This window comes from Emericellopsis cladophorae (assembly GCF_022114955.1).
Source record: "Emericellopsis cladophorae strain MUM 19.33 chromosome Unknown NODE_17_length_331089_cov_116_747350, whole genome shotgun sequence".
In the NCBI taxonomy this organism is placed as follows: Eukaryota; Fungi; Ascomycota; class Sordariomycetes; order Hypocreales; family Bionectriaceae; genus Emericellopsis; species Emericellopsis cladophorae.
Window position 1 is genome coordinate 127616 of NW_026250942.1, and position 12847 is coordinate 140462.

Here is a 12847-nt window from a genome sequence, read left to right on the forward strand (position 1 = left end):
CGACAGCCGTGATGGAACGCAGATGCAGTCTGCTAGCCTAGTTCTCGCTCGCCTCGACCGTCTTCGCCCCCACGGGGTCGACCCGGCCCATAATCCTCACACTCTTGTCCTCGCGTAGCCACTGCACCACCAGCTCGCCGCCCTTGCGCGACTGCTGGGCCACGCGAAGGGCGTCTCCCTCGTGTTGGGGATGGTACTTTTCCAGTCGCGCCCTCGTCTCTGGGTTGCCCAAGGCATGCGGGATGATAGCCCGGTGTGCGGAGCCGGTCTAAACGCACCTTTTTGTCAGTTCTTCTGTGCTATTAGTAGACCGTGGAGGGAGAACAACTCACCGCAATGTCCTCATCGGCGTGCCCCGGGAAAGAATGCAAGACCCGCGAGTGGATCTGCTCCGACGATTGCGCCGATATCTGAAAGATGTACACATAGCTTTTCAAGGAAGACTAGATTTTCAAGTCAAGTCAGTTGAGTCCCTCTGAAAGACAGTTTGAGTTCCTTCCCACGCACCAAGTTTTGCGGCTCGATCTGGACACCCGCCAAGTCGAGCTCGGGGCTGAACTCAATCAGCAGAAACTGGTCCTGCTTGTAGACACCCAGCGGCTCTCCGGGGCCTTGCCACCGAGACGAAGTCGCCTCTTCGAAAAGACTTTTCAACTGCGCCCATGTCTCGCTGCCCCTGGGCACGGGTGGGAGGTTGGTCAGTTCAGGGAACTCGATGCCGACGAGCTTCCCATCGCCCAGCGGGTTCTGGTGCTGTGACGCCGATATCACCCCGTGGAACCGCGTCAGATACCGGAATGTCGGAGGCGGCCTGGCGACCATGTTGAAAAGGTGGCCGGACATGGCGAGCGTGGCGTGGCCGCACAGCGGGCCCTCGTTGGTGGCATTGAACCATCGCACCGCGTACTCCGCGCAGCTGCCACCGGGAAGGGGCAGCACAAAGGCCGTCATGGGCAGGTTGATCTGCGTGCCTATGGATTGAAGCTGTGCGTCCGGCGGGAAGAGCGCACACGGGAAGTCTTGGCCATCCTGGACGGCGGCGCTTTGGTGGTCCGGCGAGTCCAGCACGATGACGGCGGCGGGATTGCCTTGCGCCGAGGGTGAGGTGAAGGCATTGTATACGGTCGCAGTGATGGGCGCCATGGCGGACAATTGTTGTGTTTCAGTGAAATAAAGGCGAAGAAAAACTGGGAAGAATGGTGGTTCGTTTTATTTCACCACGTGAGTCACCCGCGTGTGTGACTCGACCACAAGTTGACATGGAGTTGGTAATCAGGAAGGATTCCCGGAAGCTGGTCTCCAGCCGGACCGGAGCTGGCTGTAGCTGGTTGCCTCAAGGCTCATTGCAATGCGATTGCAGGGAGTACTAAGCCAGGTAGTGTGGAGACTCTCTCCCAACTCAGCTCAGCTCAGCTCAGTCATCCCTTTCTCCGGTCCAACCTGAGAACCCACAACTCTCAACTCCCAACATTGGAGTTCGCCCATGTCAAGGGGCTGGTGTGGGGCTCCAGATCCCCAGACCCTTCGGATTTGATAATTGGTCTTGGGAGCTTCGTTCATCGAGTGCTGCTCAGCCTCTTCGACCTCCTGTCGCCGGGTGAGGTAGGAGCGCGTGGCAGAGCTGACAGTTGATCACAGTGGTGGTCCATGTCGTCTGGTCTCTGGTCACTCTGCCTTGGGCAGGAGCGCCTGTTGACTTGAGAGACTAGTAGTACAAGAGAAGCAGCACATGGTCATGTTGTTGTGGACTCGACTGTGCCAGTAATGTGCGCCCCCAGATGTGGTAGCAAAGCATCGCTGTCCTCCCGTGATGACCTCTACTCATGCACAAATAAGTGATCATGCTGGACGCATCCGCATTCTTCCATGAGCTGCCGGTGAAGGAGGAACACAAGAACCGTGTGGTCGTCTTCAGTAGCCGAGGGCTGCAAGTCAGCCATGTCGTGTTGATGGGTTTTCGAAATAGTCCATCCTATGCGCAAAAGTTTTTTCTTTTCTTTTTTTCTTTTCCGGTGAGATTGCTTGCCGTAGCCGTTCGAACAACGCTAACACCAGTGTCGGATGTGTGCAGTGCTCCTCAAAGGTGTCTCTGTAGATGACGACAGGAACGTATATCCCACGGCGATTGTCTTTCCCTGTGCCTACAGCTGACTTTGTCTGTCCTCGAGTTCCAACGCGGTTGCCATTCGCGTGTCGTCCACCTGTAGCTCGGTCGTTCACATACATGCGTCGTCTTTCCAGATATCTCCCAGTTCCTCATGGTACGAAGGGGTTTCCTTTTCGGTCTCGTCGATCCGTGGGAGCCTGGATAACGCGTCTGGCACTAGATTCGTCCGTAGGAAAGTTTGCCGCCGCCGTGATAAACCGTCGGCCGTCCATCATTCGCGGTTCTCAAGGTAGTGTTGCGTTCGTAGGTTCAGTTCTATGGTTGTTCGTGATTCCAAGATGTATGTAAAAGTGAGATGAGAAGAGTAACAAGAGGGGAAAGGGGGTTTGTCCTCAAACTCAACCATCTCGCCCATTTCGTGGGCAGTCAGTCCATCCAGCGACGCTCTTGTAATTGAACAGACCGCCTCATACTTCCGCCCAGTTCCTGGATCATGTTGTCGAAGACTGAGCAGGCCGAGCACTTCTTTTCCAATGGGGTCCATTCGTCCAAGCACGTGCGCAATGTGTTGAAACTTGACCCTGTCTACGTGGCTACATGTAGGTAACTGCGATCTTGTGGAGTACTTGAGAGACACCCGAAATATTGGAGAAAACGTGGCAAGCCTTGAAGTCATTCCCCAGAGCAGTACTCATGTCATCGAGTGTAGAGTCACAGTGAATTGTTGGCTCCCTTAATAGTATTGCTAGCAACCCATGCGTCTACCGACCGGCGCAGTCCACTGTGAGGAAACAGTTTTCGCTGACCACACAGAGTGGTGGCCAGACACACTTGCTTTGTTATCGTGTTATCACAACATTCTCACCCACGGCGGATGGCAAGACACTTTCTGTTTCCACTCAACCACGGACCGTGGCCCGTAGGCCATCCTCCACAGAGGCGAGTGATTACTCCAAATGGGAAATCCCATTCTCTCTTTCACAGGTCCAGTCTTCCCAGGTCTCGACGCCTACTTACCCAATCTGGCATATTCACAGCCTATCAAGCCCAAGATGCGTTCCTCACGACTCCAACAGGTGGCGACCGACTTGGGGTAACCCCTTTGCGAGTCTGCTTCCCCGGACCCCAAAGCCGAGAGAATGCGCGCGGGCGGACATTGCCAAGTGGGCGCACGGCTTTAAGCGAATTGACATTTTGCACTCGTGTGCAAGAGGACTAGTGGAGGGCGGACATGCGGTGGGAATGACCGCGGGTTGGAGCACCACTGCGTGCGCTAAGTAAGATGTTGGGGTCAGCAGTCGTTGTCCCATATTACATAGGCAGCAAGACCCCCGTTAGCCTGATGCTCCAACAGACCTCGGTGACTGTGCGTGACATAACTCGACGATCATGGCCAAGGCGCTGCACACGTTATGCGCGAGCGAAGCACAAGAGTGCATCCTGCGCGGTGACTTTACAGTCGAGGCATATGCCCAGGCGCTCCTTGACCGAGTCGCTGCGCGCGACAGCGAGGTTCACGCCTGGGCGACGCTCGATCCCATCCATGTGTTGGAGCAAGCACGACGGCTGGATCGAATACCGAAAGGCCAGAGAGGACCATTGCACGGGTTTGTCATTGGCGTCAAGGATGTCATCAACACCAAGGGTCAGTCCTCGATCATGCGTTGTTGCGACATGGAGGGATCGGACACTAACGGGGCAGCACAAAGACTTTCCCACCAAGCACAACTCTCCGCTGCACCAAGACGACCCTACCTTGATGGACGCGACGTCTGTCGCCATCCTTCGCGCGAATGGCGCTCTCATCATGGGTAATACAGTGATCTCCCTACCCTCTTTGCCGTGTGACGTGTCGCTCATCGAGTAACACAGGGAAGACCAGGACCACCGAGTACGCAGTGGTGGCCGTCACGCCTGGGACCAAGAACCCACATGATCCGTCTCGTTCGCCTGGCGGCTCGTCCTCCGGCTCCGCAGCGGCCGTGGCCGACTACCAGGTCCCCATTGGCCTCGGCACCCAGACCATCGGCTCCATCATGCGCCCGAGCTCGTTCAACGGCGTGTACGGCTTCAAGCCCACGTGGAACAGCATCAGCAGCGAGGGACAGAAGGTGACGAGCCCGACACTGGACACGTTTGGCTTCATGACGCGCGAACCTCGTGATCTGCGAAAACTGAGCGACGTCTTTGGGTTGAAGGATGACGACGAGGCGCCTAGAAGGGGGGAGATGATCATCCCGGGTCAAAAGTTTGCCATCCTCCGTCCACCCATGTGGAAGAACGCCGGGCCCGGCACCGTGGCGGCCATGGAAAGGGCAGGGCAGATTCTCCGTGACGCGGGCGCCATGGTGGACGAGATTACGCTGCCGTCTGATTTTGACAATGTCCTCGAGCTGCAGACGGATGTCCTACGCCACGAGATCCAGGTCGTCTTCCACCGTGAGAGCACGTGTGCCAGGGACACGATGAGCAGGGAATTGGTCGCTGCGGCCGCGGGCATTCAGGGGGGAACACTTAGACGGACGTTTCTCAGGTCATTTGACGCGTTGGCCGCTCTGAGGGGCCAGATGGATGGAATTGCGAGCGGCTACGCGGCCATTATTGCGCCCAGCTCGGTGGATGTCGCGCCCGTGACCGATACGTGGACTGGTGATCCCCAGTTCAACGGCATGTGGACGGTGAGTGTTTCTGTTGCGGTGACGGCTTGTGTGATGCTGATCGATCCGATATAGGGCCTTCATACGCCCGCGATCAACGTGCCTGGGTTTGCTGGTCAAGGCGACATGCCCGTTGGCGTCACGCTGGTCAGTGGCCGGTATCGCGACGAGCACCTGCTGCAGGTTGCTGCGAGTGTCGGTCCGCTTTTCAGTGAGCGAGGAGGATGGAGGTCCAAGTTGGTGTGGTGAGCATCTTGAAGGATAGACATGAGACACGTCTGCATAGCGATGGGTGTTTGTTTGTTGACGCAACTCGGGAGTAACGGGGCTGGAGAGACAAGGAGGGAAACTCTGCATCATCTCACAAATCTTGAATAAATCATCAGGCTCAATCTTGACATCGGGATTGAGGTTATGGTATCGGGTTTTAGCATCGCCTGCGTCATCGTCGCCACGGACGGACCCACCCGTCCACGACAGAATAGCTTCGCCACCATCCCTGCCTAATCCCCAGTCCGAATGCGCGCTTCTTTAACGAATACCCTTGATTTTGCAACCATCTCAGTCTCACCTCGCTCAGCTCACCTGGCGATTCTCAACCTCGTCGCTTGATCCAACGTCAAAGTCTCATCAATTTCAACCTCACCCAACGCCATGCCCGCCACGCATCGTCGGGACAGCAACAACCTCGAGCTCGCCTCCCTCATCACCTCCGACGACGAAGAAGCCGCCATCTCTTCATCTTCCCCCGACGCGCCTCTCGCCATGCCATCGCAGTCCCAACCCTCCACCAGTCCACAGCCGAAATGGCTATCACAGAACACAGCGCGGACGTGGTCCTCCCGAATCCTCCCAATGCTCGCGCGCATCTTCCGCCCCCGACTAACATGGCGATACGCCCTCGGCGCATCCATCGTGCTGTACTATCTCTACTGCACCATCCGCCAGACGCATCTCCTCGCATCCCCTCTGCCCTCGTACACGGGCCCCCATGGCGTCGGTGCCGTCGATCTTGAGGTCCCCCTCCCAGACGGGCCGCAGAGTATATCAGAGCACACCTTCAAGGACGGCTCTCCAGCTTTCGAGATAGAGTCCCTCCTCGTCACATTCTACTACCCCACCGATCCGGCCTTTCGCTCCAAAAAGCCACGATACACATGGATCCCCAAGCCCGTCTCACTCACGGCGCGCGGATACGCCAAGCTCGGGGGCTTTGACAATTTCATCACCCGCCCTGTCATGACCTTCTTCCTCTGGGCGGTCGGCGGCGGCATCACCATCCCCGCCGAGGTGGACGCACCCTTACTCGAGTCCAACGACAAGCTGGCCCCCCTGGTCTTCTCCCATGGCATGGCCAGCTCACGCACCGACTACACCAACTTTCTGGGGGAACTCGCCTCCCGCGGCCAGGTCGTCGCCGCCATTGAGCACAGGGATGGATCCTCCCCCGGCTCCCTCATCAAGCTCAACGCAAACGACGCCACCGGCGGCCGGGAAAGACTGCACTTCAAGCCATCAGAGCTTCAGGAGGACGTCGACACCCCCAAGTTCAAGGAGCTACAACTCGCCTACCGCGACGCCGAGATCCTCGCCGCCATTGACCTCCTTGCCGCCCTCAGCAAGGGTGCTCCCATCAACAACACTCGTGCGCACGTCGACACACTCGCCTCTTGGTCCGGACGTCTCGCCATGGACAGACTCCTCATCGGCGGTCACTCGTACGGCGCAACGGGCGCGCTGCAAGCTCTGTCCACCGTGGCTTCCGATGCCATTGGCGGCATCATCCTCGATCCAGGCAAGGGCTCCGGACCCCTGAACAAGGATACCAAGGTTCCCCTGCTCATCGTCCACTCCAACTCGTGGAGTCGAAACGTGAGCCCGTTTCACGGCCGTCCGCATTTTGACACGGTCCGCGACCTTGTTCGCGACTCCCCCGCCCCCGGCTGGTTTCTCACCTCCTTGGGCACCGCCCACCCCAGCGTGACCGACGCACCGCTCCTCGAGCCACTTCTCCTTAGCTGGACGACTGGTGCGAACCTGGATGTCAAGGGTGCGTTGAAGGAATACGTCAACGTGGCGGACGAATTTTACCATTATCTCCTCGAGGGCAAGACTAGGCAGGGTGGCTTGCTTGCTGAGGCGGTCACGCACGAAGAATACGGCAAATGGATCAGTGAAGAGAGGAAAAAGGAGCTTCCCAAAGACAAGGCGAAGTTATGGGAGGTGCACGTCAGCCCGCAATTGTAGATATTTCCTTGGTTTTTTTTTTTTTTTTTTTTTTTTTGGTTTACCACATATATCATGACACGACAGCGAGTACCAGTAGCAATTCATTAATCCTATTTTCTATCTTTCGGGCAATACTGTTCAGACTGTTCAACCCGGCTTGCCCTTTAGTTCCCCAGCCATCGTTTGTTACCCACGTATAAATGCTCGTCAAACACCATCGTCATCCAGTTGTATTGTATACTTGATGGTCACAGAAATGCTGGGAAGCTCCCCCTAATGCTGTCTGCTGTGCTGCCTGCCATCCTCTGGCGTCGGCTGCTTAGGAATTGCTCGACCATTACCTTACTGTCACTGTGCTCTGTACCGCCGCGCGCACTCGGGGGCACGTTCTCTCCGGCGATGTCCTTGCGATAGTTCCTAGGCGGCGTGTCCACCACAATCCTGCCAAACTGTCTCTCGACAGCGGCCGTGAGCCCAGGACTGGAGTGTGTTGGTGAGGCGCCCGGGCGCCCTTCCATGCGAGCGCGACGCTTCAACAAGGCCTCCTCTCGACGGGAAGCGCTGTTCATCGGCATTGCTTGAAGAGAAGCAGTCGGGCGAAGGGTCGTCTGATTCCCATTCGTCGCGGTACGCAGGTTGCTGGCAGTCAAAGCGGGCATAGACGGAGCCATCCGAAGAGAGCTGCGCATGGGAATGGGCGGCTTAAGGGCATCTGTATCCTCCCCAGCCGTTGGTGCCCTGTTTTCTGTATCATCCATCCGGCAGCCTAGGGCTGCTTCTCCAGGCGGTTTGTCAGGGACAACCCTCACCGGTGTTATTTCAGTGGACGAGCCTGCTGCATATGATGGAGACCGGGCAAAGTCGCCTGACGAGTCAATTTCCGCCTGCTCCCGCACATGTCCCATGCGAGGTGAAATTTGAGGCTCTTTTGCGGTCCATAGCTTGGATGAAGCGTGATTTCCAGGTTCGTCCAGCTTAGATGCATGAGAGCTCAGCCACATCTTCCACTCCGCCGAGCTAGCGTGCGAGACTTCGCGGATTGTCGAAGACTGAGGCGATTGTTTCCGGTCTTGTGAATATATCACTGCCATTCCGTGGTCATCAGTGGTTACCCTAGAGACAGGGGAGCAAGCCTGGGCGTCCGAGGAGTAAACACTATCCGCGCAACTGCCGTGGTCGTTCATCTCTGACTTTTCAGGGGTTCGATGCCGTGGTGGCAGACTGACGTCCGACATCGACCCCAGATACTCGGGATCCTATACACGAGCAGGTTTCTGACCATCATCGGCAGCGGCCGCCGCCAAGTTGCTTTGCAACGCCTTCCGGAACGGGCTGGTGGTGCGGAACATATGGCCTGTTGGGCTCGCGAAGAATTCCGACATCCGCTGTTCGCAGGCCGTGGGGTGATCGGCATCCCGGTGCATTGCAAAGGTCGCTTTGCCAGGTGGGTCGCTCACCTTCCCCGACCACGGGTTTGGCGAGCCTTCCCTTGATGTTAAGCTATATGAAATCCGTGGTCTGGTCCTTGGGGAGTTCTTAGGTGCCCCAGTGCTCTCTCTGACTGCATTCTTGTTGTCTTGGAAAACGTCACTATCGTCACAAACACAGCGGATTGTTGGTGGAGAATAATCACCAGACCTGACTTGGTCAATAGAGCTGCTTCGCGGAGGCGCTTTGCCATGAGCCTTGACACCGTGCATGTTCTCTTCTCGTTCCTTCGCCTGGCGCATCTGAATCTCGTTTGCTCGTTTGATCAGTGCAGAGTACACTCTCTGACTATCAAGGGAGCCTAGCTGTGCTGTGACAGTATCCTGGCCTGCCGGGGCTTCTAGATGTGTCGGGGAAGAGCTGTGGGCTCCTCTCTCCCGGATCACAGGTAATTGTTGACTGTCCCGATCCACCTGCGTCGGTTGACTGAGAGCGGTATTGGTGACGGAATCGGTCCAGCTAGTCACTCGCGACTTGTCGTCGGTATTCGAATGTTGATCCACGCTTTCAAGACTGCCCTGACGAGATTGAACCTGGTGCTGACAATCGACAGCCTGAAGTATCGCGATTCGAGAAGGTCCCCGGGAAATTGTTGCTCCTTCGCTCTCAGCTGCCATCATCGGGCTGGGGAAGCTCTCATCCGTGTTGCGAAGCTGGTATTGAGCGTTCATCTCGGAGGATCCAAAAGAAGACTTCTGCCGTCCAAAAAGCCCCTTCATTCTCGCCTTCAATGTGCTTGATACTTTTCTAGCCTTTGCACGCAAGCTGCCTCCTTTGGGCACGGCCAAAGAATCACCGGAAAACGCCGAAGATAATGATGCACTGTTGTTGCTGCTGGTGCGCAGTGACTTCCTCAGTCCCAAGGATCCATCAGTGCGTCTTATCTTCGATAGGAAGAGCAAGGACGGTTGAGACTTAAGTTCCGAATGACTTGTGGCCTCGCGACACTCGTCCAGGGTGGCTCTTTCATTTATCCCCAACCCGAGGCGACTGACTGTGTGCGACATTGTGTTTTCACGCCGGCCTCGAAGAAAGCTCATTGATTTTGGTGCACGCAGACCCAGATTGGGGCTGGCCTGGAGAGGTCTGTTCTCTTTTCCTACGTTGCTGTGTAGCAAAGACAACGGAACTGGGCTTTCTTGCCGGTTTGGGCCATTGCTGCAATAGCCGCTTTTGAACTGTGAATCCGAAGCCGTGTACAAGGATCTGGATTTGCGAAGTCGCGGAAAAGGAACAGGATCTGAATCGTCTTCGAGGGTGCAGGAGCCGTCGCTGACTTGAAGCTCCCGGATGCGGTCTAACGTTTGCGAATCGCAGCTTGACATACAATCTTCTGAAACCAAGCTTCCGTCGCGTACGTTCTTGCTCGGATCTCTTGGCAGAGGCCTCAAGGAACGTCCGCTTGCTCGACCTGCCAGATGCTTCCTTGGACGCCCGCCCGGCTCCGCGAATCGAATGCTCTTCTGGCGCCGAAGACCTTGAAGCCCATCAGTCTCATCTTGCATGGCAGTTGATTGTCGAGGAAAGCTTTGGCGAGCTGTCCCTTGGTTGCCTTCGACTTGCTCTGATTGATGATAGTGCCATGGTGCCATGCCCTGAGTTTGGCGACCGTAGAAGCGCTCAAAAGATATGCGTGCAGCGATACGTGCGTCCCTCTCGCCTACCCCGTGAGTTGCACCGAGCTGATATTCTTTGATGTGGCTAATGGAGCTGGCCGACTTGCTGCGAGTAAGAGTTTGTGGCCTCTTCCTTTTGGTGCTGTGACGACGAAGCATGCCAGAATGATATGGCCGGTATTTGTGTGCGTGGAGTGACTCGACAATGGTCTGTGACGATGGGAATGATAAACAGAGAATGGAAAAGCATCTGCGATTTCGAACAACACGGGCCACCCTAGGTGCTTCGACAAGTCAGCATCGCGGAAGGTGCATTGGCACGGAGCAGGAGCGCAACTCACCGTGTGCGCACTTGCCCAACTCCACACTTCAGAAGAGAGGTGAGCCAACACCTGGTGTGCGTCACAAAGGAAACCAAAAAGGAATAGGGCTGTTGTTTAATGAGTAATATTCGTGGTCGGGGTGTCTTCATATGCAATCTAAAGCAAACAAGATCCCACAAACCAGCTATACAAACAGCAAAGGATACTCATCAAAATCAACGAAATATGAACCCGTGTTGTCTACGCCAATCTGCTATACCCAAGGTGTATGCATCCCGTCCAATCATACATTAACTTCCCCGTGCCTAGATGTTGAGCTCTGTGATGAACTTGTTCAGCTCCTCGTCGACGGCAACACGGACCTTCTCGCTGAGCTTGGCGGCTTTCTCCTCAAAGTGCTCAAAGTGGTGGAAGGTGTCGGCAATCTGCTCCTGGACAATCTCAATGTCGTCCTCAATCACAGCTCCAACCTTCTCCATGGTGGAAGGGGCACGCTCAACCTTGTAGCCGCCAGCCTCCATGATCTTGGAAAAGTTGCTGCAGCCGCCGCCGTTCCAGGCGAGCAGGTTGGGGGTGTCGGAATCGGGCATACCGCTCAGAGCACCCTCGGTGGCAACAGAGATGAGGCTCTGCTTGAGCTCCTTGGGGGTAATCTCGGCAACAGCGTACTCGGAGTCGCCGGCAGGCTGGAGAGAGAGGTAGTACGCGAGGAGACCAGCAAGATGAGGAGAGGCCATGGAAGTGCCAGAGATGGTGTTGATGGCGTAGGGGGATCCAATCCAAGTGGACTGGATGCTGACGCCAGGGCCGAAGATATCAGTGCACTTTCCGTAGTTGGAAAAGTACGCACGGTCGTCGTTGAGGTCGGAGGCACCAACTGTGAGAGGGAGCTCGGCAGCGGCGGGAGAGTACTTGCAGGCATCGGCGTTGTCGTTGCCAGCGGCCACGGCAAAATGGACACCAGCCTGAACGGCAGCGTTGACAGCGGCGTCGAGGGCGGAGGTCTTGCCACCACCGAGGGACATGTTGGCTACAGAGCCCTTGAATCCCTTCCGCTTACCGTCCTTGGCGGCCTTGACTTGCTTCTCGTGAGCCTTCGCAGCGTAGTCAACCCCGGCGACAACATCGGCCATGCTTCCGGAACCGTTGGAACGGAGCACCTTGACGGCATAGATATTGGCCTTCTTGGCGACACCGTACTTCTTACCGGCGATGGTACCGGAGCAGTGGGTACCGTGACCGTTGCCATCTTCGTCGGCATCGCCAGAGGGAATCGTGGCACCCCAGTGAGCACGATCCTCAAAGTCGACGTGCTCAGTGTTCGTACCAGTGTCAATCACGTAGGCATCAACGCCCTCGCCGGCATCTTCGGCGTAAAGGTACTTGTTGAACGTGCCAAAACCGAGGGTGTCACGGTGTGAAACACGGGCAAGACCCCAAGGAGCCTGCTTCTCGGTCTCTCCATCGCACTTGTCCTCGGTGACCGACTCCTGGACATCGACGGGAAGCATTGTGTGAACGATGGTATCACGCTCGATGTAATCGACCTGTTATGTGCATTAGTCAGGTGACGCAGGAGACGCGGGCTAACCAAAGCTTACATCAGGGTGGTTACGAATCTGCTCAATCACATCCGGGTGGAAGTGACCAGCGTATCCCTTGAAGCCCTCGCCAATGGCGAATTGGTGCTTGAGGCCACCGAAAGCCTTGCTGAATAGGTCATCGGTGAGGCCACGCTTGCGTAGCTCGAGGTACTGGTCCTCAGCAGGCTTCTGCTCGTGGAAGGCCTGAACCCAGGTGTGGTGGTTGTCGGCAGCGGAATTGTCGACGTGGTCCTTGAACTTGACAATGTATGAGTCGGGGATGTGATCCGCATCGATGGAGCTAAGGATGGGCGCAGCATCACCGTGGATAGTCTCGGTTGTGAATGAGGCGGCCTGGACGGCAACCGCCAGGGACAAGGCTGCGATGCTCTTCATGGTGTCGCGATTCTGGGCCGTCTACCGGAGACGCTAGGAAAAGGACGGGATAGAAGACGATAAAAGAGTTTGAGCCTCCCGAAACACGTGGAAGATAATAATCTGATGAAGATGGTGATGGATGATGGAGGAAGGAGGATGGGAGAAGGAAGGTCGGGGAAGAGGGAGGGACGAGGCAGAAGCATGACGAACTACGGCATGCTGATAAAGAGCATCCGGAGCGGCAACAGTGACGCATCCAGTCACCAGTCGCGGACGATAGCAGGTTGTGGATCTGTCTGTCTCAGGCAGGCTTAGCGCTGCGGCTTGGGACCAATGGAATAGCATAATCGGTTTCCACAGCGATGCGATAACTGATTCAATGGTGCGATTCCGCCTCACACGGATAAGCAAGTATTGCTACTTGGCGCACCCTTGTGGTTCCTGCATCAGCTGGTCATGGACTCAT

At 56.3% G+C, this 12847-nt stretch overlaps 4 protein-coding genes across 4 annotated transcripts; 2 read left to right on the forward strand and 2 right to left on the reverse strand.

The window, feature by feature from the left end:
- Positions 1 to 37: 37 nt before the first annotated feature.
- On the reverse strand, positions 38 to 1143 carry J7T54_005115 (phenazine biosynthesis; the record flags this gene model as incomplete). The annotated part of the gene is made up of 3 exons (XM_051505854.1): positions 38 to 268; positions 333 to 443; positions 508 to 1143. 3 exons carry the CDS (start codon positions 1141 to 1143, stop codon positions 38 to 40), a joined length of 978 nt encoding a protein of 325 aa, XP_051362761.1.
- Positions 1144 to 3496: 2353 nt separating this feature from the next.
- Positions 3497 to 5376, forward strand: J7T54_005116 (Glutamyl-tRNA(Gln) amidotransferase subunit A-like protein; the record flags this gene model as incomplete). The annotated part of the gene is made up of 5 exons (XM_051505855.1): positions 3497 to 3752; positions 3817 to 3918; positions 3980 to 4785; positions 4840 to 4975; positions 5345 to 5376. The coding sequence occupies 5 exons, from the start codon at positions 3497 to 3499 to the stop codon at positions 5374 to 5376; spliced, it is 1332 nt and encodes a 443-aa protein (XP_051362762.1).
- Positions 5377 to 5418: 42 nt separating this feature from the next.
- Positions 5419 to 7011, forward strand: J7T54_005117 (Platelet-activating factor acetylhydrolase 2; the record flags this gene model as incomplete). Its single annotated transcript, XM_051505856.1, has 1 exon — positions 5419 to 7011. The coding sequence occupies one exon, from the start codon at positions 5419 to 5421 to the stop codon at positions 7009 to 7011; it is 1593 nt and encodes a 530-aa protein (XP_051362763.1).
- Positions 7012 to 10725: 3714 nt separating this feature from the next.
- On the reverse strand, positions 10726 to 12399 carry J7T54_005118 (Subtilisin-like proteinase-like protein; the record flags this gene model as incomplete). Its single annotated transcript, XM_051505858.1, has 2 exons — positions 10726 to 11967; positions 12022 to 12399. The coding sequence occupies 2 exons, from the start codon at positions 12397 to 12399 to the stop codon at positions 10726 to 10728; spliced, it is 1620 nt and encodes a 539-aa protein (XP_051362764.1).
- Positions 12400 to 12847: the final 448 nt, after the last annotated feature.